Genomic DNA, 26,747 nt, shown 5'->3' with positions numbered 1-26,747 from the left:
AACACAGCCACCTCCATCATTCCCATTTCATTCACTCCCACCATGGTCCAGTCCCGCTCAGGCCGTGATCACCCACTTGCAAAGGGCGGCTCATTATTCGAAGAAACACCGACCAATCCTCCTCCATCGCATACAGCGGCTATTTTTGTAGCCGCCCTCGCTCTTGGTACCGCAGCATACGCCAGCGCAGGCTTCATTAACTCTGGAATCGACAGACTACTGAGCTCTCCTGTAATACCAATCGCAGATGTACCGTCACATACTTCGAACAATATCGTAAACTTGGGATATGCATCTTATCGTGGTCTAAGAAACGAAACTGTCCCTAGCGTTGTTTCCTGGCTAGGAGTTCCCTACGCCCAACCCCCCCGTCGGTTCAGGGCTGCGCAACCGTTGGACGAGACTCCGCGTGAGCACAATTTGAAGGACTTGGTTCGATACCCACCCTTTTGTGTGCAAGGATGGGCTCCATGGGCAGGTGGTGAGCGGACGTAATAGCCAAGTGGAGAATGCCGAGAATTAATTTGGGATTACAGCGGAAGATCGCGGGGGTGCAGGATCTGAGGATTGCTTGTTCTTGAATATTTATGCCCCAAACATCGCGACCAATACGAGTTCACTTCCGGTTTTGGTGTACATACATGGAGGAGGATATCAGTAAGTAGACACTATTATCGCTACACTCGCATTTTCTCACCTAGCCTTGTCAGTAATGGAAACCCACGTGCTTGGTAGGTACCTCACTTGTGTACACTTGAATATATACCTGAATGGGAGATTTCATATAGGCCATTCGATAATTGGGTTGAACGTTCCTCGACTCCGTTTGTAGCGGTAAGCGTTTACTACCGCCTCTCATCACTTGGATTCTTGGCAGCACCCGAAGGACCAGATAAGGGGTACATGCCGGCGAAGGTGCTTCAATTCCCTATAGCCCTCGATCGCTTTCTAGCTTACGGTTACGTGTAGACCCCGAGCTTCTCTGAACGCTGGATTACACGACCAAAGAATGGCTCTTCGTTTTATCCAGCGACATATTCACTCATTTGGTGGGGATCCCAAGAGAGTTACCATTATGGGCCAAAGCGCCGGAGCTGGGAGCGTAGGGTCCCATATTGTTGGTCTGTAACTCGATCGAGGAACCTCTCGCCTCGACTCACCTTCTCATCTTTTCCTAACAGCGCAAAATGAGAACCCGGATGAGCAACTCTTCCATCGTGCTATTCTACAGAGCTGGTACCGTGCACCTCTCTTGAATCCGGCCGGGCGTAAAGTATGTACAATGACGTTTGCTGGGAAGCCGCGGTAACCAACTCCGCTCTAGACCGTATGGAATTATCTGATCAACCGAGTTGGATGCTCTCATTGGTCATGGGGCTTATCTCGCACACTTCAATGCCTTCGCGAGGTTGATCATGTGAAGCTCATTCAAGCTGCCGACGAAGGGATGGCCAAGTGAGTCCAAGTCAGATTGGTGGTAGGCGGGATGACTCAACTAAGATGCCTTGAAGACACCCGAAGGATACAGACTGGATGTGGCAACCGGTATTGACAACCGGATGTTAATGATATTCCGTCTCGACTTATCCGCTCTCGTGCACCCATAGATATAATTGTTGGGTGAGTTCTGTCGGCCTCGAACGAATACCCAGGTTTGAACAACGATTGATTGGCCCGTGTTTTGATAGACATCCTACTCACGACAGCGTCCTCAGCCATGCAACCTTCTCTGAGCTAGCAAAAGCGACGTACCCAAAGCTGTCTTCCGCCGATATTCGTATGCTGGAGAATACATACAGTCAAACAGACATCGCTCCGGAAGATATTCCAGAGGTGGCAATGTCAGAGGCTATGTTCCGATGCAGTGTAAGTCTTTGGTGCACTTTGTGTCAAACCACAATTGACAGAGATATTTTCCTAGTCACATTTTATTGGAAACAAGCAAGGCCCACGAGTATATGCGTATCGATTTGACGAACCAGATCCGGTAAATTATGAACGCGCAGGTCATTCTGCAGATAACTACATAATGTTCGAAGGAACGAGGTAGGGGATTCATCTGCTTTGAGGAGCTCTAGCTTAATTACTTTTGTTAGAACTGGGTACGGAAATGATTAAGATCTTGAACTGATGTACTAATAATCTACAGGTCTAACGGGAGCGTCACATTCAACCCTCTTACACCATCTCAGCGAGTGCTGTCTGATGAATTAATATCTTACTTTGTAAAATTTGCAGCGACTGGCAATCCCAACGCACCACATTCAATGACTGACAACGTGCAAGCGACCTTGGCACACGCATCAGACGCACAAGAGCATATATCCCCTATTTGGCCGACGTACGATACTGGGAAACGAATCGTTTTTCGTGCTCCTGAAGGTGGAACGGGAACGAGCAGAGGTGTTCCCGGAGCTACCCATATTGAAGAGTTTGATGAGAACGAGATTGAGAGGTGCAAAGTTTGGGAGAGCCTGACAGAGGCTATTCAGATTTAAATCCAGGTATATAGGCCTTTAAATTGCTCCGCGTAGTCGAAGGGTGCCCAGTATTCGTTGCTTACGGGCATGCTATTCTCAATAAAGATAAATTGGAGCAAAAGACGTAGTTATATGCGTACCATGTGAATGAACCAATAAAATTTGGAATTTAGTGTATTAATGTAACTTTTATAATTTGTTCAATTATCTATTAAAGCATGTTTATTACAACACAGAGTAGGGAAACATACCACCTTCTGCATTGGGATAGAATCTGCTATTAACTATATGTCGGCTTTATGTCCGGGTTCCGGCCGAATTAGGGTCCAGACAGAAGCCGAATTACTTCAGTGTTCTGAACAACCATGACTGCGGCTGGTCGTGAGTTTCCTCTTGCCAAAGGCTCCCCCGCCGTCGAAAGTACTCCAAGAGATCCTCCTGCATCGTACTCTATCGGATTTCTATTAGGTGCAATTGCTCTCGGCACCGCTTCATATGTCGCGAAAAGTCATTTTAGCTCAATAGCCGACTCCTTGTCTACTCGTTCTCCCACTCTTGTACCCTCCTTTTCGCCATCGAACACTATAGTTGATTTAGGATACGCATCATACCGAGGTCTACTCAACGATACTGTTCCTGATGTGGTCTCTTGGCTGGGGGTTCCCTATGGCCTGCCACCTCGACGTTTCCGTGCCGCTCAACCACTTGACGAAACTCCACAAAAACACAATATAACAGATCTATTTGAATATCCTCAACCCTGCGTACAAGGGTGGGCGCCTGAAGCTGGCTGTGAGTAAAATGATTTAACCGGAAAATACTATGAGGTTTTGGTATTTACATTCCAAGTGGACGGCCGTGGGGGCGCGGGTTCTGAGGATTGCTTGAAGATAAACATACACGCCCCAAAATCTGCAAATAGTTCCAGTTCTCTCCCGGTATTAGTCTACATTCACGGCGGGGGATATTAGTGAGTCTATTCTGCCCCGCACAATCCTAATATTAATATTCGTTTTACGTCCAGCTACGGAAATCCTCGCAATTGGTGCGCTGGCCAGCAGTTATTCCCACTTACATTATTAATGACTGTCATAGGCCTTTTGACAACTGGGTTCAACGTTCTTCGACTCCCTTTGTGGCTGTGAGCATTTATTATCGTCTTTCGGTGCTTGGATTTCTTGCGGCACCGGAATCCCCGGATAAAGGAGTACACGCAGGAGACGGTGCGCTTTCAAGATTTTATGATTTCGCGGTTGTCCCCAACCCATTTGTCTAGACCCGGAACTTCTTCTTAATGCTGGAATTCATGATCAGCGGCTGGCGTTACGTTTCATACAACGGCATATTCGCTCCTTTGGTGGTGATCCCGAAAGAGTTACCATTATGGGCCAAAGTGCAGGAGCTGGTAGCGTTGGACTTCACCTTGTAGGTTCGTTCGCTAATTCGCCCGTGCATTTACCCGCGCAAAGTAACATGTAAAAGCTCGCAACGAGAACCCGGACGAAAAGCTTTTCCATCGGGCAATTTTACAGAGTTGGTATCGCCCCCCATTATACAAGCCGCTCGATCGCAAGGTGCGAAGCTCTTAATCACTGAGTATAAGAAGGCTGGTGACATGTTACTAGGCGACGTGGAATTTCGTTACAAAATACGTGGGGTGTTCTCACTGGACCTGGAGCATCCTTCGTACTCTCCAATGCCTACGGGACGTCGACCACGTAAAACTTTCGCAGGCTGCGGATGAAGGGATGTTTAAGTGAGCTCTACTTACCCAATTTTTCCCTGATACATTGGGTCTAATTGTAATGTGAAGGTATCGGAAATACACCGACTGGATGTGGCAGCCACTATTGGATAACAGGTTGTTCAATGATTTCCCCCATCGCCTTTTGGACCAGGCTCCTCGAGACATAGACGTTATTGTTGGGTTAGAATTAAACTTGAACAAGGAAAATGAACCATTCACTGACACTGCATCTAAGATATACAACACACGATAGCGTTATCGCTCTTCCACCTTTCGAACACTGGGCGCGTGCAACGTATCCAAAGCTCTCTTCGAACGATATTCGAATCCTAGAAAACTTGTACCTCCAATCCGGTTTTCCCCTGAAAATCTAACAGATGCGGGGCTCTCAGAAGGTTTATTTAAATGTGGTGTGAGTCAAACTAATTCCTGCTGCATCTACATTGGTGTCACTCTTCTAGGTTTAGACTTACCTTATGGGAAACATATACGGCTCGCGCGTGTATACATACCGGTTTGATGAGCCTGGTCCAGCCAATCCCGAGCGTGCTGATCACTGTGCGGATAATTATATATTATTCGAAGGAACGAGGTAGGTCCGCCTAATTGATCTATCTTCTCATGTTAACTCCAGAGTCACGCTCCAGAACCGGGTAAGTACAAGATGTGCTCTGGACCGCCTGTGAGCATATACTTATTTAGCCAAGTTCCAATGGGACAACAACATTCACCCCCCTCACACCACCTCAACGAGCTTTGTCGGACGAACTCATATCTCATTTCATTACGTTTGCTGCATCTGGGAGTCCAAACGTCCCTGCCTCATCAAATGGCCCTACTTCTGGATTTGCTTCCAAGGTTAACTTGAACAACGCGGTTGGTGAACCAAAGGTCTGGCCAGATTACACCTCTGGTAAGCGCCTCGTATTTCGTGCCGAGGGAAGCGGAACGGGCACGAATAAGGGGACAGAAGGGGGATCCTATATTGAAGAGTTGAATGGAGCCGAGATTCAGCGATGCAAAACTTGGGAAACACTAGCGACCACTATTCAGGTGTGAATGTATGGATCAATTGAGAACAAAGTGGGAATTTTAACAAGCCACAATAAATGCTAAATATATTGGTTACGTATCCCACTATGTATGTGAAAAATCGTAAGCGATCTCGAAAGATTGGACTAAACTTTTACCAACTCGAATAAACCTTTAAGCGTGAATTTCCTTGAAAGAGCGGGAAATACATTTGGAGCAAGGGCCAGTCTACTTATGGGGCAAGTTAGGTCAGATGGGTAGCGAAGAATGGAGTTTGTCCGATCATAAGCTAGAAAAAATGATTCAGAAGGGAAGTTCTAAGTATTTTCGCTTTCCAGCCGAGAGTTAGGACTTAAAAGCCGATTACATGGATCCCAGTACTAGTCACGGGGCTTCGATCGACGCTACATCTAGCATAGTCACTCGGAATTGATTCCAAAAGGGGGCTATAGAGAACCTTATATTTTAAATCATTAATTTCGTTTGTCATGAATCGGTACAATGGAAGCTGAATGTTGCTTGAGTAGTTGGTCAAGAGTCACCTAGGTTTCCAATGAAGCGATACTCTCAGAGGCTTGTGACCTCCCTGAGAGTTCCTTTTTGCCTAACTAGAGTAAGAGAGCGGCCATAACACCGTTGCTCGAGAGGATTCGAAAACAACCGGTGGGAATACCATGCTGTGCCTCCAACTATATAAATGGCTAATAGGTGATAGTTGGGTATCGACAATTCTATTATCATACGAGTGTTTCAGTATGATGCTGGGCAATCGCAATGCTCTGCTGAAAACCTCGGAATCTAACACAAATGAACGCCCTTTCATTATATCTGCTCTGACTACACTTTTTGTTGCCGCACTTAGTACCAATACTGTGGCTGCCTCTCCAACCCACACTACCACGAATACAATCATCAACTTGGGGCATGCTTCATATAGGGGTTTGCTCAACGAAACCGTCCCAAACGTTATTTCATGGCTAGGCATTCCATATGCTCAACCACCGCGTCGGTTCAGGGCTCCGCTGCCCTTGGACGAGACCCCCAGAGCGCATAACATAACAGATGCTCAGCAATTTCCTCCATTCTGTATTCAAGGATACTCCTCTTGGCTTGGTCGTAAGTACACCTTGTTTTTTTAGTCTGCGATCGGGTTGTCTGAGTCTGAATCACTTAGCCAACGATACTGGGGGAGCCGGCTCCGAAAATTGCCTATACGTCAATGTGTATGCGCCCAAAGGCATTACAAATACTAGTTCTTTGCCCGTAGTTGCTTACATCCACGGTGGGGGATATTTGTACGTTCAGTTATTTGCTGAAATAAGTTTAATCTGATTATGTCTGCCTGTAGCGCTGGAAACCCTCGTAGTTGGTGTGTTGGATACTAGAGGGTACTTTTTCTAAGGCCTGGCTGATAATCACACATGTATAGGCCATTCGATAACTGGGTCCAGCGATCCCCAACTCCATTTGTCGCAGTATCGATCTACTACAGGCTTTCAATATTTGGCTTCCTCTCAGCGCCAGAGGAGCTAGGGAAAGGTGTATATGAAGGGAAAGGTAAATGAACTCCATTCTTCGTTCCTCGCTCCTTACTGCTTAGTTTATATGTGATATGTTAATTCCCGACAGACCCAGAACTTCTTCTCAATGCAGGCATTCACGATCAGCGGCTAGCTCTCCAATTTATTCAGCGGCATATTCGTTCATTCGGCGGAGACCCGGATAGAGTGACGATTATGGGTCAGAGTGCGGGTGCTGGTGGCGTTGGATTGCACCTAACTAGTTAGTACTCATCGAAAAGCTCTTTTTTCGAATCAAATCACTGCTTACTTTCTATTTTCAAAAGCTCGAAGTGCTAATCAGGCTGAACGTCTATTTCGTCGTGCTGTTGTACAAAGTTGGTACCGCTCGTCCTTTGCACTTCCAGCAGCTCGCAAGGTATGTGATCTGATTCAAATAGTAATTCGAGCTCTGTTTGCTCAAATTATTTATCATAGGAACAATGGGAGGCAGTGACGAATTCTGTTGGCTGCTCATCCAACTCGTCAAATGTTGCGCATACACTCGAATGTCTTCGGAAAGTTGACCCCGTGCAGCTCATGCAGGCTTCGGACAATGGGAGAAAACAGTAAACTATTCACTAATCCATTTTTGACCGAGGGTACTAATGAAGCTCACAGACACAGTGAATCTCTATGGTCGTGGCTTCCGGTGATCGATGGTACTCTGTTCGAGGGCAACCCTGGGAGCATTCTCCGTGCAGTTCCCGGTGTAGACGTTATAGTTGGGTTCGTACATCTAACACGATATCACGTCTGAAGCCCACTAACTCCTCATAGACACACAACTGCCGATTCCGCCTCCGGCGGTACTCCATTCGAGGCTGTAGTTAATGCTACCTATCCCGGGTTAACATCCACCGATTTGGAGACTCTCAGGGCCATGTACATTAAAGCAGGAATTACCGAAGAGAGCATGGCTTCCTTCGGACTAGGAGAGGCTGTGTTCCGTTGTGGAGTAAGCACCTTTTATGACGAATTGGCTCGATGCTTACCCAGCCAAAGACACATTTCCTAGCAAACTTGTACGGGCCTCGGGCGCACACATATAGGTGGGACGAGCCTGATCCTGCCAATCCTGTATCGGCCGGACATTCATCAGATAACTACATCTTATATGAAGGAGCAAGGCGAGTACTTTTGAAATATTTTCATTGTCGTAGTTTACTAATTAGCTCCGTGCAGAACACTGTAAGGCGGGGTGCACCCGGTAGCATCCAGTACTAACCAGTGCTTTCAGATCGAATGGAACCACCGAATTCCACGCACTCACCCCGGCACAGCGAGGACTTTCCGACGAAGCCGTGGCCTACTTTACTTCATTCTATGCGACGGCTGATCCAAAGGTTGCTAATACTCCGGCCACCACCCATCCAATGTGGCCAGCACATCCATCCGGTAAGCGAATTGTATTCCGGGCCGAGGGTGGCGGAACGGGGAAAATCCAGGGCAAACCAGGGGGAAGTTTTATTGAGAACTTAGACACCGGGGAGGTTGAACGCTGTAAGGTTTGGAATAGTATGGTCGATAAATTGGAGATATAGTACCTTGTCTCAGTGTAGTATACCGCCCAAATTTAACGTCGCTTAGGAGTAGAGATCATATAGCAAGACAATAGATATCGGGTCTACCTCAGCTGTGACCTTCCCCTCGTGAGTTCTCGACGATTCCTTCACCGATTGAAAAATAGAACAATTTTATTCGGGTGGTGTACAACACACTGGATATATGTGGAGTCTAGTGGTCGCCATGCCCGTGACCTGCTTTGCTGTTCAAGAACGCATCTCTCTTGTTGGCCCAAACGTATACGCCATACGCTGAAATATTAAAATGAATATGGGACTTCATTCGTAGTTGCATGAAGTCAGAAATCTCACCTCCAGCGAAAGGAATGGCAAAGAAAGGTAATTGTGCAGCGAGTCGGGCGTAACCATTGAAGAGATACCCATGAAGAGCCCCGGCGAATGCACGTTGTTTGTAAGGGGAAATACCTGTGCAGCACCTCAACGATACTCTATAGGGTCTATAAGAATCACGCACTGTATGAGATCACACCCTTTTGCTTAGGGCCTGCGAAGTCGCCCCACCATCCCATCTGTTGATTGTCTCTGTAAATTGCGAGAAACCCTAATAGCTTGTAGGAGATTGGCTCACCCAGGATTTGCCTGCAAATATTCGTGGTTAAAGATTCATCAGCGACAATACATGTAGCTAACTAACCCGTAGGCATCCCGCTCATAGCGACATTAGTGGGTCTCATTTTGGGTCGAGAAAGCGGATAGTGTGTGAAGGGAGTCTGCGATCCTCTTCGTGCCGGATTCACCCGGATGCTTATGAGAGCACCCACGTGACCATTCGCGTGAGTACAGCGCTTATTTCAGCTCCTACACTCCACGTCGACAAGCTGCGCAGATTGCGCACGTAGAGGTATGATATAGGGTGCTCGGTTTGTCCTGGAGTTTCCATCTGACATTTTCTCTCGTAAGCCAGTTTTTACTCGCTCCTTTCATTTACCAAATCCAGTCTACGTTGCCGAAAGTCTTGTAAGCTGCTTGGACAATTTCAGCTTATTGAAGATGGGCCTGACAGTTGCTCCAGGTACCAAACATGATCTCTGACGTGACACTTGCTCGCATTGCCAACAGTCTCGGCGTCATGTCAGTAATTCTGATTGTTGCGTACCACTTTGTGGCCGTAAATGCGCGCGCCATCACTGCCAAGTCTACCTAAAAGTTGATACATAATTCATGTTCCATGACGCTTTATTCCGCCTTTCCGGCTGTTTCTCAGGTTACTCAATCCGATAATGATGCGAACAAAATTCTTATTAATGTTTTGTGTGCTCAGGGCACGTGGATAATCGTCCTAACGTACACTACACAATGATGTCTCAAATACTTAGTATTGGTACCTGAACTCGGGGTTCTCCATGTCCGTCATATCTACCATCCATAGGCCGTTAACAAAATGCATAACAATTGCGGTTTAACGCAATGTGACTGACCATCAAACGCATTATCCAAGTTGACCTCTCCCTCTGCGCGACCCTTCTGCTTGGAAACCTCATTTTTGGACTTGTTGCGCCTTGCGAGGATCAAGCGCAAAGCGAAAAACACAACGATCTGTGCAACGTAGAACGCCAAGTGGACGGTAAATCCAACCCGGTACCGGGGAGCATCCTTGGTCTGGAACACCTGGGGTCCGATCATCTATGGGTATGTCAACGTTTGATTGGAATACAAAGGGTTGACCCGCAGGATTACGCACATTGCCGGCGGCCCACGCAATAAGGGACATGGTGAGAACGATAGATTTTTTGGTCTGGCCAGCGATATTACGGGTGATAAGGGACAATAATAGAACCGCGACGCCGCTATTTAGAAGGTACTGATTCAAAACCTAGAAAAATCGATAAGTGGTTTGAGCTTACTTGAACCAAAACGTGCCATAAAAAGCGATCAAGAGACCAACGCGAGTTGATCGCCCGTTCGGGACGGTCATGAGCACACTGGTAGTAGCTACCATAGGAACGCAGATGCTGGATATACCAGATGCTTTAGTGGCTGAAATCCTAAGGTACACCAAAATGAGCTACTCACGCCATCATGATATAGAGGGTTTGCTGCGTCCTGCGCGCAATATAGGCAACAAACGTAACGATGAGTATATGGACTGTGCCCTGAACGAGAGAGAGCAAGCTAGTCTGGAGCACATCGAATCCAAAGCCGTCCTTAATAATGAGATTCCCGAAAGCACCAATTCCAGATGTGGGAAGAGTGTTACTGTAGGCGACGTAGATAAGTTTCAATATCGCGAAAAAGCATCAAAGGTGATGGAACTTACAGGATCTGCATGAGCACATAGAACCTAGGAATTATGTCGTTAATCACTAGTCCATAACCTTACTTGGCAGACTTACCAGACTTGAATGTCAGTGAAAGCCTCAATGGCCTGTTCCCTCTTGAAAATCTTGTTTTGAAGACCGGTTTGATTCGCGCGAACACGCTCAACCATCAATGTCTTGTCTTCGTCATTGTAGCACTGGATCGAGATTGTCAGGCATCATGATGGATCAGTGACTTGAAACTATCCAACCTTGGCTCTCATGGGTGAGTCAGGAAGATAGAGCCAAATAAAGATTCCCCAAAGGACGGTTACAATACCCAGCTAAATCCCGATATCCGAGTTTTAGCCATTTGATCGGATATCGCACAGCGTCTACATACCATCATGAATAAAACTTGCCAGGACTTGATATTCGGGTTATTGATGTGCGAAACGCCATAGGACATCAATCCTCCAACCATCTGTAGACCGTTCATCGCATACCTAAACAAATAGAGTTAAGAAGTGTCCGAGGACGCCACATCGAAATTAAAGATCTCACCAGTACGAGACATACTCTCCTTGTTCAGCACGACGATACCACATCGACGTCATGAGCAAGAACGATGGCTGGACCGCCGCTTCGAATGTGCCCAACAGATAACGCACGACCATCAAAGCGCAAAGGACTTGCATACCGCCGTCAGTGCTAAAATCCAGGCACGTCAGTGGTGTCTCGTGGCCTGTCACCCAGCTCAAATTACCTAGAGTGATGCCCCATAATACGACGGCTGTCCCCAGGACTATCAAAGTCAATTAGCCTAAAAGTAGTTTACATCCGAGATACTAGCGTAGCGTACACTTTGCAATGGGCTATGCGTGGGGATCGTCAACCGGTTGCTCCGAAGCATGGGCAGGGATACACTTACGAATTTCTGGCACAAAACATTGACAGGGAATTCGGCGACTAGCGAACCAGCATAGAAGATCTATCAATCCCAATAGTTTGGTGTCATTGTCGAGTCCGCATTCGGTCCGATGCATCTAGGCTACTTACGGTCGTCATGCTGCGTATTCCTGCCCATGAAGATTGGCGTCCTGAGATTGACAGGGTGGAGTCGGAGGTTAATAAACGTTAATTGTACGTTACTATAATTGAACGGTCCCTAACCTTCTGAATATTCATAATCGCTGCGAAGGACATAGTACCCTTATCTAGAGACTGGATAAAGTATGTCACCTATACACATGGCGAGTACTTCGGTCAGTTATACGATCCTCCTACCAATCAACATTGCCCAGCAAAGCACTTACCAACATAACTGTGAGTACCCGCTTGTTGATCAACCCCAGGAGTCTTTTGTTTGTCGCATCGTCGATTTCTACGGCATGCTGCGCACAAACTGGGCAATTTCCTGATCGATCCCTCGATTTTGTTTGGTGACCTCGATATCTTCGGAAAAGGTCGCGCTCTTGTTGTCTTCAGGTGCTCAACTCCCCCCTTGTCTTGAGCCTTGTCTTGATTCATGACAGCAGTATGCTACGAAATTCCAACTGTGCGGAGAATTGGGGGCCAATGTGGGGTGAGCAGAGAGCCTGGCTTCCAGAACCACCCCCGCTTGCTCATTATGCACTCTCGCGACCTGGCGCCGAGACCAATCTACCTTGCCACCGGAGACTTCTCGGACCGCCGGGCCGCGTACATGCCTTTTTAGGCCATTCTCCGCGAGCTTGTGAGCCAGGCCAAGAACTTGAGAAGCTGTAAATCAGCGAGCACAAGCCAAGCTGATTGGTTCCAAGCCAATGATGATAGAACTTACCGGCGGTTGTGCCTTGGCCCAGTCCATTCTCGTGCAAATACCGAGTCTTGGTAGGCGCGAGGGAATTATCTGTGGGGCGCGCGTGAAGCAGGTGATGAAGGCTAATTGGCACACACGCGAATAATCTAATTGAACGGGCCAAGCCAGCTGCCCTTGGGCGCATGCAAAGGCCAAAACATTTCTTATATCAGAGGTGACGATATCGTACACACACTAAAGTAGCCTCGATACCAATATGACAAACATTGCATTCGTAGAAGAATCACTCACCTAATTAATTGAGAGAATGTCTCAATTCTCGGTTCATAGATCTCCCGCATAACGCACATCAGCGTTGTTTTCAAGCCAGGTCATCCACTTCTTCAAGTAAGCACCCCCCTTTTCTACGGTCGAAGAGTCCCCAACAACGCACTATGAAAGAACTGATGTTTAGTGACGTATGTATACACTATGGTAACGCACAAGATGCCTTCTTGGACGTGTCATGGCGACTAAGGATATTGTCAATGAAAATTATAGGAGTGAAAGAACGGTTCGGCCCACCATTCAGTCTTCGCTTTTCCTTCAGGAAACCGACTTCACGCTACGAAAGATTAGGACCACGCCCCAAATTGGCCTGAAAAGGGTGCACCTTATCATTGCTCCTAACTAGGCTCAGGATGACCGCATCCTTCTCTCGCCCTTGCATTCCGTCAACAGTACCGATCTCTAGCTCCAGATACGTTGGGCGGAGCATGGATACAAGAAGGGTGACTTGAGCCTGGTACCTATGCGCCGTTTATAGTCATCATCCAATTGAGTGCGTAGTTGACCGGTACTAACGGCGTAATGATCGCTATCTGTGCGGGGGGCAGTCCTGCAGAAACCTACGGGCAAAGCCGTTAGAGTAAAAAGGGTCTCTTCGAAAGCAGAGTCTTACCAGTTCTTCCACCCATTTTTCACTAAGGTCGCCTCGTTCTCGTTGGATCTACTTCCCTCGTCTCTATCCCCTTCACCGTCTACCCTTTCGTAGAATTCGCACCCCGCGGTATCGAAGAAGACTACCGGTTCCGAGGTTACTTCTGCCAATCCTTGATCAGCAGATACTCCCGGCAAATCGCGTAGTAAGTGGGACGCGACTGATTCGTGTGACATCAAAGCGGAGCCATACAAAGTCTCGGACGGGAAACTGGCAATCTTCTGGTGCATCCTTGTGGGTATTCAGTCAGTTGCTATTTTGGGAAAATGAGGATACCAATACCTATATTGGGTGGTTAGCATTCTCTTGATGGAAGAGCCGTGCATCTGCTCCAAACGTTGAAATAGTGTGACCTCAAGCGATTTGGGTGGAACGAGCCGAGGCTTTCTCGAATTGACGGAATGAATTGGAGGGATCACAGCGGAATCCTTTTCATCGCCGCTATTTGCCGGAGAGTCCACGCCAGTTGCTTCCTCTACAGATTGAGCTTCTTTAGTTGGATTAGGTGGCGTGGCCTTCAACTTGGCAGCGCTGTTGGACGATTTTCCCAGCTTGAGGTTTTTGGTTGTAGAGCTGGCTGGGTTTGTGCTGGAACTTTTGAGCGAAGAGCTATTCAGGGAAATGATTGTAGGTGGGAGTTGAAGTGGATCACCAGCCAGGATAAGCTTCGACCCTTTGAGTATTGATATCCAACAGACCTGATATAGTAAGACTTGAGTTAACCCTAGGACTCTAGGACGCCCAACTTACTGCCTCCAATGCCTGGCACGCCTCATCAATACAAACAACGTCAAAACGCATATTTGCAAGTTGTCGGCCTCCAGATGAATGACAGGTCGCAAGAATAATCTGATAGGTTTTTAGTCACGAGTAGATACAACAGGCTTTCACACACCTTGGCTTCGCTTAAAACACTTTGTACAATGACCTTTTCCCGCTTTCGATATCTTAAGAAAGATCAGAATTTGAGCAACCGAAAAATCGCTTGCGCATACTCTTTCCTAAGTTCTTTGACCTCTTCCCACATCTTTTTCCGTTCAAGACCACGAAGCCGTGCTTTACCCTTACCAGCCAATGAAGCCATTGCATTCTCGAGTTCAGACTTGGCATCAGCGGCGAGAGCGGCCTGGTCTGATCGTGCCGCCTGTGCGTCAAGCGTCTCCGAATGTAAATTGCCTAGCACTCGTGCAGGATGTCCGATACGTGATAGTGGTATCCGGTGAGGGACTAATCGCTCCAACAGATTATCTGGGCCGATCGACATATGAGTACAATTGACACCCAGAGGCACGACGGCCTACCAACTGCGAGATTACTAGCGCCGCATACAAGTACGCGCTTCCCTTGCTGAACTAATTGTCGGATAATTTCCACCAATGTTTGCGTTTTCCCGGTCTAAAACGAATTCAATTAAGCTAACAATTGATGAGCCAGGATTGACAATTTACTCCAGGTGGGCCATGTATCTATGAAAATAGCCCAGCTGTTAACGAGGAATTGGAAGGTGGAGATCTACACACCAATGCAATTTCAGGAGAGTCGAGCGCGAACTTGACTGCTTCCTTTTGGCTGTCATTTAGATTATCATCCATGAAGGCTAGGCCCTCCGATATTGGTATGTAAGGTTGCAACGGTTTCATGGCGAGTAGAGACTGGGCAAGCGGTAGGGTTTGAGTTGCCGAGGTGGGGCCGTCGGAGACCTGTTGTGTTGCAAGACGTTCTAGCGAGTCAATTGCGCGATCCATCCTGAAATTCAATAAGTGCGTCGCGTTGCAAACTAACACATAAAAGGCACCTATCGAAAGTTATACTATTGGCTAGTTTAACCCTGATTTCGTAGTGTGAGTTATGTATACGGATATATGTGTATACAACCCTAGGACTCTCACACTCTACATCTCTCAGGCAATTCTATATCTTGTGACTCGGCCTCAACCGATATAACAATACGCGTATCCGAAACCTAGGAGACGATCAGCATAATAGATGTACAAGATCGAGCGTGGATCACCTTGTATACCACACCCTCGACAGGAGTACCAGCATCCAAATCGCCCAAAGTTTGGGTTTGCTTTTTCAATTGTTTCGTACCACGTTTCCCCAAGGTACCAGTCACATTCGCTTCGATTCGAGCAATGTCGCCTGGTCTACAGGGCTTATGAGTATGTAACCCGGTACAAATACAAGCTCCACCACCTAAACGTATGTGGAGGGAAATTTGTCGACGTGTGGTATGCCGATGGCCGTTCCAATTCAATCAAGCTACAGTGAATAGAGTGGGGTGAAATAAGTCACCAGGTTACAGCCGTACTGGAAAGGAAGCAACCTTTTCCCTCCGAGTCCTATTTGAACACTGGAGACGCCAAGCCCAAGTAGTGCTAGACCTTTGTGCTCAAGTAACTTGGGACTGCAGGCTGAAAGCAAAAGTGAGGACTGCTCCACTTCGGCCATTCGCTCTTTCAAACAAAGATCTCGCATCCGGCTCAGGAAATTTTCTACATCATTGCTAGTTGCTGCCATAATCAATTTAAATGTCTGATTTATCCAAAATCGTTCAAGATGATATAGAAGAGTGTAGTTCAGTAGTGGTTATCGATCATCACGTGATCTTACTCTAAATGAGTTTCATTACTTTTCAAATTGTTTCACGTCAATAATACAAACTACCTAACGCAGTCTAACTAGCTCAAGCACTACCTGTCGACAAAAGCTTCTTGAGCTCTATCGCGTTACCCTCGCTCGTCAAGAAAGCCTAAATCAAACGAGTCAGCTGACCTGTATTTCAAGTACTCTGTTGCGCTACCGACCTGGATCAATGCAACGTCGAGCAGTGCACCCCTATGACCAAAGCTAAGCTATTTGCGCACGTACACTATTCAGGACTACTCACCGAGGTTCACCGTTTCCATCATCCTGGCCTGAAAGTGCACGGAAGAAACTACCAAGCTCCTCGTGGACACCTGAGCTAATCTTATCGAATTCTTCAGTCTTGCTCCCGTCAGGTCCGGTAATCTTGTCTGCCAGTGCGAAATGCGAGGGCTTTCTTTCGTCCCAGCGTTAAAGGCGCTAGCCAAGGCGAGATTTCGGTCGGCATCCCTTATGGGTTTCACAACCGACTCGAGAGTCAAGTTTCCTTCAGTTCCGGCAACGGTCAAGACATAGCGGGAGAATCCCGGGCTAGCGGCGCAAGACATTTCCATGATACCATGGGGAGGATGTCCGTCGGATGTCGGCGCTGCTTGGAGCACAGCCTGATAGGTATCGTGAGGTGCCAGTAATCGCGGGTAAGCGACGCGAATGCAGAAATTTTGGCCGTCTCAAGTGGGAAACTTGAACCAAGCACCCGTCTGAGAGCAGCGTTTGTGTGTACCCCGGCATCGAGCAAGAACCCTCCTTGATACTAAGAGCCATGATAAGACCAAATTCTAGATATCCCTCAACCACTCACATCGGGAACTGTCCTCCACGAAGTTTGATAATACTTGTTATCCTTATTGACCGAAAATATGAAAGAGAAATTGAAGAATCGAACTTTGCCGACGGCCCCTGCCTGGATTCTCTTACCAGCCTCGACTACTCCAGGTTCAACTAGGCTAAACTATCAGACCAAATCATCCGAAAGATCTCCACATCTCAACTCACCCTCGAAGTTCTCAGCGACGCGCCAGATCAAGCCCTTGGGTTTATACTCTTTCTCCCACTTTTCAATCAAATCGAGCCCAGTCTTGACATCTTTGGCAACTGGCTTCTCGCTCAGCACGTTCTTTCCTGCTGCCAAAGCCTTTAGAACGATTTCCGGCTGCTGAGTCAACGGCAGCACGACGATCACCGCATCAATGTCGGGTCGGGCAAGTAACGCATCTAGACCGCCTTGGCTCGCGCCATCTTCGGAGTATATCTCGGGCGATGTGCCTATACGTTCTTTCACTATCTCTGAGAGGGAAGAAGACGAAGATTTAGAGCGAGAGTACACAGCCTTGAGGGAAAATTGGTCGGGTCCATACAACGCTAGTGCGGGGATGTATGCTATACAGATGATGTCAGAAACATCGCTGATGACGAAGCTTCAGCACGAGTGACCTGCCTTCTTTTGCAAAAATACCTGCGCCGAGGATTGCGAGACCGACTGGAGCCATGTCGTGATGATTGAGAGAGACAGAACTTGGATTGCGCTCCCCTCCCTAAGGGTGTTATATATTCACCTCATCCTGCCAGTCACCTGATATAACGATCCGCCGCTCCAGTCGGATTTCGTTCCACGCACCTCCACTCACCTCCACCCCGGTTCACGATCCGCAAACCATATACGACACATACCTCAACCCACTCATGAAATTCGCCGGCTCCAAATACCCTGTCTACCAACTTCTTGAACAACAATCGGATTATAGTATATAGTCTACAAAAAAGAAATACTCCTAGGTTGGTGAGAAACCCCTCGATGCAAACGATAGCGAGTACAGTAATGAGTATGGTTGGACCCAGAGAAAAAAAAAAGAATAAAAGAGGTCTACTAATTGAGGAAACCACGGCATTTCGGTGAACCACAGAGACACGGAATCTATAAAGATGAATAAGCATATAAAAGGTAAGCGATGATCTCGTGGTACGCACTTTTTGATCTTCGAGCGGGAAATGATAATCTGACAAGTCGGAGTCCGGATCAGCTGCCGGTCTAAATCAAACGAAACGTCACGCGTACCATAAGTAATCTCGTCCCCAACGTCGATATTCGTCTTGGCGTAAATGACAATCTTCTTTTCGCCATTAATCGTGATAATCTTTGCGGTACAATTTGGTGCACAACAATGATTAATGAGTCGCCTGAGTACAAGAAATGAGTTAAAAGTCAGAAAAAATAACAATTTGACCCACCCAAGATTGCCCTTTTTGGTCGCATCCACCACCGAATCGTCATCAACCCTAAACAAGTAGCTGCTCCCAATCCCAGTTTTTTCGTAATATTTTTCACGCTTGTCCGCAACCTGTTGACGAATCACCTCGCCCACATACTCAATGACCATATCCCCAGCCGGGATAGGCTCAGCAGCATACAACCCCCAATCATGAATCGGGCTCCTCGCAAACGTAAGTTGCTTCTTGCGTGTCCTAAGCTGATTAAACTTGAGGACGTCTCCAGCGTCTGCGGCCTTGCCCTTGTGTTGCTCGATACCTTGGGCAAGTCGACGGCTGTATGCACGCGTCGAACGAGAGGTGGCAGCGGGTAACGGGGGAGCAGCTGCCGAGATATCCACAATCGCACGGTTCCTCTGGGGGAGGTACAAACTCTTCGCGGCTTCAGGGATCTTGTAGTATCCCTCGGTGCGGGCCGACCCACTAGTATGCTTGCGCAACCCGAGTGGAAGGTGCGACGCATCTTCCTCCGAGGATCGTTGGATACTCCGAGCGGGCAAGGGGACCCCACGCGCTTGACCCAACGCTAGTCGAATATAGTACAAGTCTTCTTCGTCGTCTACGAGTTGCTGTGCGTATGGATCCGGTATAACCACTTCGCCCGAAGGAGAAGGAACAGGGGCGGAAATAGGAGTAATGGGTACCGGCTTCGGAGTCTCGACCACCTCATTTGGCGCGTGAGACTTGATGAGCAAGATGTCCTTGGATTCATCCGAGGCGGGCGGAGTAACAACCACATCAACCTTGTTCGCAGCTGAAGATGGCGGTTTCCTAGGCTTGTCACGTACATGCACAGGGAGGGACTTGGGTGGACGCGGGACCTTGGGAACAGGAACAGATACAGATACAGGTTCGGGTGGAGAGTCGTTATCATTATTATCATCTTCATCTGACCGGTCGCTATCGGAAAACTCCACCCTCCGTCGGGGTCGTTTTTTCTTATGGCCGGGGCGCTCTATCCCTGCTTTTCTCCGCTTAAGCGAGCGTTCGAACCTAGCGACGTTTTCACCTGATTCTTCGTCGTCGATGATCGCCGCTGCAGGGGCCTGCTTGGGTTTCGGTGGCGAGGATAATACGACTGATTCGGGCAAAGGTGGAGGGGGCGATGGGATCGGGATGGGTATCTCCGTTTCGCTCGTTGCGTTCTTTTTGTTGAGAATGTTGAGTAAGTTGATTCGGTTTTGTGGCGTCAAGCGGTTGAATATATTGATATCGACTTTCACGTTCTGATGTTGTCGCTTGAACGACAATCCCTTCAATCCCTTGGGTGTCGAAACCGAAATCTCGGTGGGGCCCCCACCGGTGGCCGTCGTGCCCGGGGTGAGCGATTCGGTCGTGGGAGGCAGGGCATCATCCGCGTCCTTGTCCTTGTCCTCAGATGTGCGGTGAGCCTCGAGCGCTTCGTCGACCAATTTCCAAGTCTTGGGTCGAGCCACTCTTTCCCTGAGATCTTTGGCAAACACACTCAATAGGTCCCGCATGATAATTTTCCGAGCCTCTTGAATGAATTCAGTCTCAGACCATTCTTTTGCGTCTCCTCGGGGACGAGAAGAGGTTGTAGCGAGGGTAGCTATCGAAGGTGCAGGGTGGACGGTCAGAATAACTTGTCGGCCGGCAATGGTTTTGTCGTCCAGGGCTCCAAGAGCCCGCCGTGCATCGGTTGAGACGTCGAAAGAGATATACCACCCGTATACGTCTCTCATTACCTACAATCAATGAGTATACATTCAATAAACGGAATAAGCAAACAAGCATACCCGATCCACTTTGTAACCTCCGAAAAACTTTCGTATTTCCATCTCTACCGCTTTGGACTCGTCTGGTAAACTCGACTTTTCGATTTGAATGTAATCGTTTCCATTGAGTGCCAACAACCTTAGAGTGTCTCGGTGGTTTTCTTCCTCGTCGACTGGTTGAGCGGGCGTAGCAGATGCAGTGGCAGCTTTTGGCTTTTCAATGGCACTAATATTGGGGCTCGCGTTTGACAAGGGTGATGTGCTATGCAAAGGCGAAGGGATGGCCGGAGTATGGTTCGGACGCAAAGAAGAATTGGGACGCGAATTGGAAGTCGAGGTTGAATTCGATCTCGGTTTCGGAGGATTAGGTGGGCGCATGGAAGTGGCCAATGACGTACGGTCCGGGCCAGCTACAGGGCCAGACGAAGGCGGTGGAGGACGAGAGGGCAAGCCTGGGATCGGCGGTGGAGCGGGAGGAAGAGAAGGATGGATATGGCTAGAAGGCGAATGGCTTGTGGAGGCTGCAGCAGCTGATGCTTTGTTTCCGCGTCGGTTCTCTTCCCAGGCCTTGCGCCGACGTTCCATTTCGTCTTGGTAAAGCCCCCGGCAGACTTGGCCGTCTGGATCAAAGACGATTGTCGCAGGCTGAGCTGCATTCCCAGATCCAATCTTGCGGCCGTCTTCATTCTGCAGTGCACGCTGTGCTGCCTTGTGACCATCTTCGTCTTGGTCGGAATACTTGACCCAAAATAAGCCGAGGGATGAGCCATTGGCCTTGTCGACCTGAGAAACAAACTCTTCGATCGCGCCGTATGAACTAAAGTGCCGCTTGACGAAACCGGCAGCTGTAAACGGGCTCAGACCGGATACACATATGCCGCGAGGTGGCGGGGGAGGCGGTGGGCCATACGAATTGTCATCGTACTAGACAAAGCAAGTCAAGCCAGTTTACTCAGCCGATCAAAGACTATACATACCTCGTACTCCAACAAATAAAATGATGTTCGCAGCCTGGCCTTTCCTCGTCCCTCACGGTTACGCTCGCTCAAGTCCCTGCGCGGATCTCTGACGCGGATTGGATCTTCTCCAGGACCGACCTGGCCATTGTACCGGTACAAGACTTCTCTACCGTGCTCACTGCGACGCCCATTGGTGGATGGATCATATATGAGTTTATAGTCCCGTAGGCTTGGGTCTCTGGGGGGCGGCCAAGAAAGATTGCCATGGTGAGCGGAGGCGGATGTGTCCGGAGGAGGAGCAAGGCAAGTAGCGCCGGGCGTGAGAGTATGAGTATGATGTTTGAAGACAGACGGCGCGTGGCGTCTTGGATCTACTGTTGTTTTGCTCGTCGAATTTTGAGAATTATATGTTTCTGGTGCTATTATCAGTTGGACCTTACCGCACGGTGTTGGTCTGTCTTACTGACCTACTCCATTGGTGTCTAGTCGGTTCCAGCTCATGATCACACAAATGCAATTAAATCCTCGATTAACAGCGGTGTTGGGACTATACAAGACGCGTCAGTCGCGGACATGATGAAACCGGCAGCAATAGCAGGGAGTCAGAGTGGTGGATACAGAAAATGGATACGGGAAATGATGGATAATAATAGTCCCAGTCCCACTAGTACTGACCTCCAGTTCGGCAGTTAGCATTCTCAAACACCAAAAACCTGATACGTCACTCGTGCTGGATACGCGAATACCAGGGCTGCAGAGTAGTGGCAGAATAGAATATTTATGAATAGATGATAATAATAAGTGAAACAGATATCAGGGACAACTCACAGACAATCGTGCACAATCACAATCGTCGTTGACCAAACGATCGACCGGGTCACGTTGCCAAACACAGCTTGTCCAAGGCAGCGAAAGAATATAATTATATTCTAATTTATGTGATTTGTGTCAGAGTCGAGTTCACGTTGGTGTTGCTGGTTGTTGTTGCTGTCGATGACACCGGCGAGTGGACCGTGCGCAGACTGGTGGCGAGGCACCTTACGTTTGGACCACCATCTCCGTCCTAGCGCCAGTCCCGTCGACATCCCTTCTGTCCCTTCCGCTGATTTTTCTTTAATAATACTACATCGTTATTGCCATTGTTATCGCATCGATGCTATTCTCAGCGTGTTAGATAGACGAGGGACATATGGAGACTGGACAGGGTGCGAAACGAGTCAATTTGGCTGCAGCAGTGGCCCGCGCAAATCACCCATGGCCGGCTGATCATGATGACTTTGCATAATTGGGTAACGGGCACTAAGTAAGTCATTTACCACCATAATAATCGATCATCGACCTTGGCCCGATGCCTCTATTGACACTTCATACTAGACTACAATGACCACTGTTACATTCGTAATGTCTCATCCCCTCGGCTTGCAATCGACACGCGGCCCGAGGTAACTCTGACGATTGTAGCGATGCTATCTCTCGTTTGGCTTCATCTGTAGGTCAGATACACTCCCACTTACACATCCCTCGCTCTATTCGCTTACCTTTGTCTAAATTCAAGGGCTACACTAGTCATAATTTCAGAGTAATTACGCCTGCAAATGCTTGGCCTTCAGCCTCTAACTTCATCTCGCTTCTTGGACTTGTTACATCTCGACCACGGCGCCACACACTCACACAAAATAGATAGCTCGTGATACATCCGCGCTTTTTGCCTAACAACCACGGCCCGGTACCGACGTTTGACGCTTTAGTAACCCAAGGGCGGGCCGTGGCGCGACTAGCCTTGTCTGGTCTTCGCCATGTGCGCCATAAACGCTAAACCACGCGGTGGAGGCTTGAACAACCCTAAAGGGTTGTCAAACGTGAGTCATTTACAACAATTTGGTCCTGTACCCCTTTTTTTTTACCAGATAATCCCGTTTGTCTGATTACCTTTAGCCTTGAATATTAATATATATTTGTCTTCCCATACATTTATGTATCCTCAACATTGATATTTAGCGATCAATTATCCGGTCTGGACGTTTGAGGGCGCGTATGTCATAACTTCTTTGAAACAATAGGCTCGTAGGTACCCCACATAAATGATATTCGTCCCAACATAGAATAGTATCGCGCCACCTCAAATCCCATCGGAGTCACCGTGGCGTGGTGACAAAAAGCTTATTTGGCTTCAACATCTGTCAAGTGTCAATAATCATCATCGCTGGTTCATTGTGATAGCCGCCGAGCGCCTGGTCTGCCCGGTAAGGCCCGTCCTTCGTCCACGCGAAATCATGATCATCATCCTACACATCCTTGATCTACCACATTGTCTCTGCCCTGAGGAACGGTAGTCAGGATGATAGACATTTTCGGCAAGACTTTTTTGATCGCCTGTAATAATTGACTGCTCGGTGACCCTAATTCGCGCGGTACAATGCATCGGGCTCACAATACCTCAACTTCCACTATAGCCTTTTCTTGGACAAACTTCTTTCTGTTTGCTTGGTTTGGTTTATAGCAACACCACGATCCTCAGGTTCGTACGATCTGATTACCACGTAGACACGCAAAGCAAAAGTTCACCGTCTGTCTAACTCGTAAAGTTAAAATCCAGGCGCAGGAATTTCAGCTGATAATGGCAATCAACGGTCGATGATATGAATATCTCTCTTCTCTGGGTACGGCCCTTGAGTGTTCTAAGAGATTCCCCGTCGCCGAGACGGCCATTTCATCCTGCATGGTGCACTCGTCGGCCAGGTCCCAATAGTCAAGACGCCACGAACTCACCCTGCCCTCCAGCGCACGGTATCAGGGTTAACGTGTATACGACAAGGCCCCGAAACCGTTGAGCCCGCCGGACAAAGTATATGTGACGATCATGACCTACATAGGGGTGCATATCGTCATAATATTAATAATCATAGATAGGGCAAGGTCAGAATAGAATAAGGAAGCTAATCCCCACATAACACCACACGTTCGTGAATCGATAGAGTCTCAAACCCCGACCCTCGTTGCACACATACGGATCGTACAAGAAATCCTGCAAGACCTCTTACCCAAAAAATTTTCCGGATTGATCATGATCTTCCAGATGAACTAGGTCAAAATTGCGGAGGTGAGGGGGAGGGCAGGGGCTTGCCAATTGCAATCGTACCTTGACGCTCTCAATGTGATTCTCCCGTCCACGTGGAACCACATGGCATCTGTACTTCTTGCGCATCACTATCTAGTTTGTTTGGGTATATTTGGTGGCTCGTCGCTAACCCTCGCTGATCTCAGGAGAGGGAGGTGGAGAGGGTGTACGGGCGATGCCGTTGCTACCAAGTGCAAAATATGTTTCTGACTTTTTATTTCTTATTTCATTTGTCTGTTACAGCCGAGTGAGTGGGGGGAGAGGGCGTAAAACTAACAACGATACATGTAAGCATAATTTGTCACAACCACAATTTCGCGGCGGTTGTCCTGTCCGACGAGAGGAATAAACACCGAAGACGAAGAGAGGGGTGCTGGAATGGATTTGTCTTGGACAAAATAAGCCGGTTGTGTGTGTGGGAAATTATGCAAGGCTTGGGATCGCCCTTGCGACAAGCTTCAGAACTCCATGAATTACAGTACAGGGTTCTCCGAGATGTGGGCTCCCAGGCTCAAGTCGCGGGTACGAAATAACGACATTCCACCGAGAAACCACTAGCTCGTGAAGTTTAGCCCGTCAACCGAATGATTTCCCCTTCAAGACACTGCCATTCGACTTGCCGTTATTGTCTTAATTACAGAGTTTATAGCGCCCGGATGACAATGTATCGCGCGCGTGTCGACAAGATTTCTGGCTGACACACACCAAGAGGCGACTGCAGTTACAACGGGAATTGCCATATCAGAACACAGCCACCAATGTCGATCTAAATCATATCGCATCGAGTTGTTCAAAATAGGTTGGCGGCAGTTTCGATCGGTCGTCACTAGGGCCCTGGAGCTGTTTTGGTATTGCGCATAGTCTCTGTGATCCCTGAGAAGAAGGCAAAATCCGTAGCCCCCTACCGAAAGAGCGTATTCGTACACAAACCTCATTCAGTGGATGCGCCAGGACCAATGGCCAGCCGGCTGACCATAGGCCTCCCTTGCACCTGAACAAATGCGGGGGGTTTCTTACTGATTCGTCGCCCATGTTGCTGGGTGAAATTAATCGCAAGGTCAACACACAACCTATAAAGCTGGGGCCTCGTGTCCCGACTTGGATCATCACAGCTCCCGAGTACTCTCTCTCTCTTGCTCACCCATATCTACTACTCTTAGTTCTATATCTCCATTGAACACACTCGCCTCTTGCGCAACCTAATCATCTACCTTTCTCACCACCTAATTCTAATACATAATGTCTGCCTACCCCGTCCGACCCAACAGCGCCTTTGTGACACTCTTGACCAAGCCCTCTTACCTCCCCGGTGTCCTGGTCTTGCACGACTCCCTCGCGTCTAAGCCTGTATCGAGCGCATATCCTCTTATCGTTATGGTCACTCCTGCCGTCCCACACGAGGCCCGGGAGATCCTTCGTCTTCGTGGAATCAAGGTGAGCTCCAGCCGGGTACATATTAGGAAGTTTCTGCATAAACTCATGCGCTATTCTAGATACGCCCGGTTGAAGCCATGGGCCCCGAACCCGGCAAGTGGGTCGTCAATCCCCATGATTCGCGCTTCATCGACGCGTGGACCAAGCTTCGGTAAGTGCCACCGCACAATCTGAGATTAGATATCGATCTAACGCCGCTTGCTCCATTTAGCGTGTTCGAGTTGTACGAGTACGAGGTGGGTATTATCTTGTCAGGAAATATATGCGCCTTCAAAAACTGACATGTCTTGGATTTCCCTTTTAGCGCGTGGTTCTTTTGGATGCAGACATGCTCGTCAGGAAGAACATGGACGAACTGATGCACATCGAGCTCCCTGGTGAAGACTGGATTGCTGGCGCACACGCTTGCGCTTGCAACCCTCGCCAATTGAAGCATTACCCTGTCGATTGGTGAGTGCGCATTGAAATACTCTCTCCCTCACCTCCTAGGTTTCTTGAGTTTCCAACTAATTTCCGGTCTGATTTTTTAATAGGGTGCCAGAGAATTGCGCTCATACCCCGATGCGTCATCCAATTTGCCTAAGTTCACCACCCCAAATTACCTCCGAGTCGCCTCGCCCATATGGGCTCATCAATTCGGGCTTGGTCGTATGCACTCCGACGCCCAGACTTGCCGCTGATATCCAGTGAGTTTATGCGCCGCAATTAAGCACGGGGCGCAAAATGCTCAATGTTTATTGAATCTCAGGACTTTCCTCCAAACTTCGCCGCGCATTCAAGAGTACGCATTTGCGGACCAAGATCTGATCTCGGACTTTTTCACCGGTCGGTGGAAACCGCTGCCTTACATTTACAACGCCCTCAAGACCTCGCGTTTCACTCACCCCAGTATGTGGAGGGATGACGAAGTCAAGGTGTGTCTGAGAGTCATTGGAATTCGATTATTGGGTATTCATTTGTTCTCTAGTGCGTTCACTACGTGCTTGACAAGCCCTGGATGGAGAAGCCCACTTGGGACACCGACGCGGCGGATGCTGTCAGGGTCACTCACAGTTGGTGGTGGGAGGCTCTCGAGCGCCTCGAACGCCGTCTCAAGGGCGACGACTGCCTTGGCCTATGGGATCTCGTCGGTCCCTACCTCCGTGCCACGGTCCAAATAAATTAA

General features: G+C 48.3%; 7 protein-coding genes across 7 annotated transcripts; 5 read left to right on the top strand and 2 right to left on the bottom strand.

Moving 5' to 3' along the window:
* Nucleotides 1–42: 42 nt before the first annotated feature.
* On the top strand, nucleotides 43–2,498 carry RhiXN_10901 (carbohydrate esterase family 10 protein; the record flags this gene model as incomplete). The annotated part of the gene is made up of 11 exons (XM_043330716.1): nucleotides 43–481; nucleotides 537–657; nucleotides 711–731; nucleotides 789–899; nucleotides 970–1,121; nucleotides 1,182–1,273; nucleotides 1,325–1,455; nucleotides 1,689–1,866; nucleotides 1,922–2,046; nucleotides 2,097–2,102; nucleotides 2,150–2,498. 11 exons carry the CDS (start codon nucleotides 43–45, stop codon nucleotides 2,496–2,498), a joined length of 1,725 nt encoding a protein of 574 aa, XP_043186061.1.
* Nucleotides 2,499–2,845: 347 nt separating this feature from the next.
* Nucleotides 2,846–4,480, top strand: RhiXN_10900 (carbohydrate esterase family 10 protein; the record flags this gene model as incomplete). The annotated part of the gene is made up of 8 exons (XM_043330715.1): nucleotides 2,846–3,272; nucleotides 3,330–3,450; nucleotides 3,505–3,525; nucleotides 3,576–3,703; nucleotides 3,757–3,909; nucleotides 3,963–4,054; nucleotides 4,106–4,236; nucleotides 4,294–4,480. 8 exons carry the CDS (start codon nucleotides 2,846–2,848, stop codon nucleotides 4,478–4,480), a joined length of 1,260 nt encoding a protein of 419 aa, XP_043186060.1.
* Nucleotides 4,481–4,848: 368 nt separating this feature from the next.
* Nucleotides 4,849–5,286, top strand: RhiXN_10899 (uncharacterized protein; the record flags this gene model as incomplete). Its single annotated transcript, XM_043330714.1, has 2 exons — nucleotides 4,849–4,880; nucleotides 4,935–5,286. 2 exons carry the CDS (start codon nucleotides 4,849–4,851, stop codon nucleotides 5,284–5,286), a joined length of 384 nt encoding a protein of 127 aa, XP_043186059.1.
* A 728-nt stretch (nucleotides 5,287–6,014) lies between these two features.
* RhiXN_10898 (carbohydrate esterase family 10 protein) lies at nucleotides 6,015–8,380 on the top strand (the record flags this gene model as incomplete). Its single annotated transcript, XM_043330713.1, has 13 exons — nucleotides 6,015–6,375; nucleotides 6,434–6,554; nucleotides 6,608–6,628; nucleotides 6,689–6,816; nucleotides 6,889–7,041; nucleotides 7,106–7,197; nucleotides 7,257–7,387; nucleotides 7,440–7,547; nucleotides 7,599–7,776; nucleotides 7,824–7,952; nucleotides 7,994–8,028; nucleotides 8,059–8,321; nucleotides 8,376–8,380. 13 exons carry the CDS (start codon nucleotides 6,015–6,017, stop codon nucleotides 8,378–8,380), a joined length of 1,725 nt encoding a protein of 574 aa, XP_043186058.1.
* A 175-nt stretch (nucleotides 8,381–8,555) lies between these two features.
* RhiXN_10897 (P-loop containing nucleoside triphosphate hydrolase protein) lies at nucleotides 8,556–17,557 on the bottom strand (the record flags this gene model as incomplete). The annotated part of the gene is made up of 42 exons (XM_043330712.1): nucleotides 8,556–8,635; nucleotides 8,696–8,809; nucleotides 8,859–8,983; nucleotides 9,730–9,760; nucleotides 9,823–10,027; nucleotides 10,086–10,191; nucleotides 10,249–10,356; nucleotides 10,418–10,600; nucleotides 10,662–10,685; nucleotides 10,738–10,859; nucleotides 10,914–10,985; nucleotides 11,045–11,147; nucleotides 11,206–11,446; nucleotides 11,504–11,516; nucleotides 11,573–11,632; nucleotides 12,308–12,402; nucleotides 12,464–12,532; nucleotides 12,580–12,676; nucleotides 12,791–12,874; nucleotides 12,926–12,954; nucleotides 13,007–13,046; nucleotides 13,095–13,223; nucleotides 13,286–13,319; nucleotides 13,383–13,652; nucleotides 13,704–14,119; nucleotides 14,172–14,270; nucleotides 14,317–14,368; nucleotides 14,417–14,669; nucleotides 14,723–14,816; nucleotides 14,870–14,887; nucleotides 14,942–15,167; nucleotides 15,217–15,249; nucleotides 15,311–15,384; nucleotides 15,433–15,563; nucleotides 16,119–16,173; nucleotides 16,229–16,259; nucleotides 16,312–16,464; nucleotides 16,539–16,672; nucleotides 16,765–16,821; nucleotides 16,870–17,009; nucleotides 17,064–17,447; nucleotides 17,524–17,557. The coding sequence occupies 42 exons, from the start codon at nucleotides 17,555–17,557 to the stop codon at nucleotides 8,556–8,558; spliced, it is 4,818 nt and encodes a 1,605-aa protein (XP_043186057.1).
* Nucleotides 17,558–17,934: 377 nt separating this feature from the next.
* RhiXN_10896 (histone-lysine N-methyltransferase SETD1) lies at nucleotides 17,935–21,531 on the bottom strand (the record flags this gene model as incomplete). The annotated part of the gene is made up of 7 exons (XM_043330711.1): nucleotides 17,935–17,982; nucleotides 18,036–18,064; nucleotides 18,124–18,245; nucleotides 18,297–20,041; nucleotides 20,093–20,995; nucleotides 21,049–21,443; nucleotides 21,498–21,531. 7 exons carry the CDS (start codon nucleotides 21,529–21,531, stop codon nucleotides 17,935–17,937), a joined length of 3,276 nt encoding a protein of 1,091 aa, XP_043186056.1.
* A 3,856-nt stretch (nucleotides 21,532–25,387) lies between these two features.
* On the top strand, nucleotides 25,388–26,747 carry RhiXN_10895 (glycosyltransferase family 8 protein; the record flags this gene model as incomplete). Its single annotated transcript, XM_043330710.1, has 7 exons — nucleotides 25,388–25,582; nucleotides 25,642–25,733; nucleotides 25,794–25,818; nucleotides 25,887–26,032; nucleotides 26,116–26,268; nucleotides 26,331–26,496; nucleotides 26,550–26,747. The coding sequence occupies 7 exons, from the start codon at nucleotides 25,388–25,390 to the stop codon at nucleotides 26,745–26,747; spliced, it is 975 nt and encodes a 324-aa protein (XP_043186055.1).

Source organism: Rhizoctonia solani, chromosome 14 (genome assembly GCF_016906535.1).
Source record: "Rhizoctonia solani chromosome 14, complete sequence".
Classification (NCBI taxonomy): Eukaryota; Fungi; Basidiomycota; class Agaricomycetes; order Cantharellales; family Ceratobasidiaceae; genus Rhizoctonia; species Rhizoctonia solani.
This window is presented reverse-complemented; position numbering and strand designations above follow the sequence as displayed.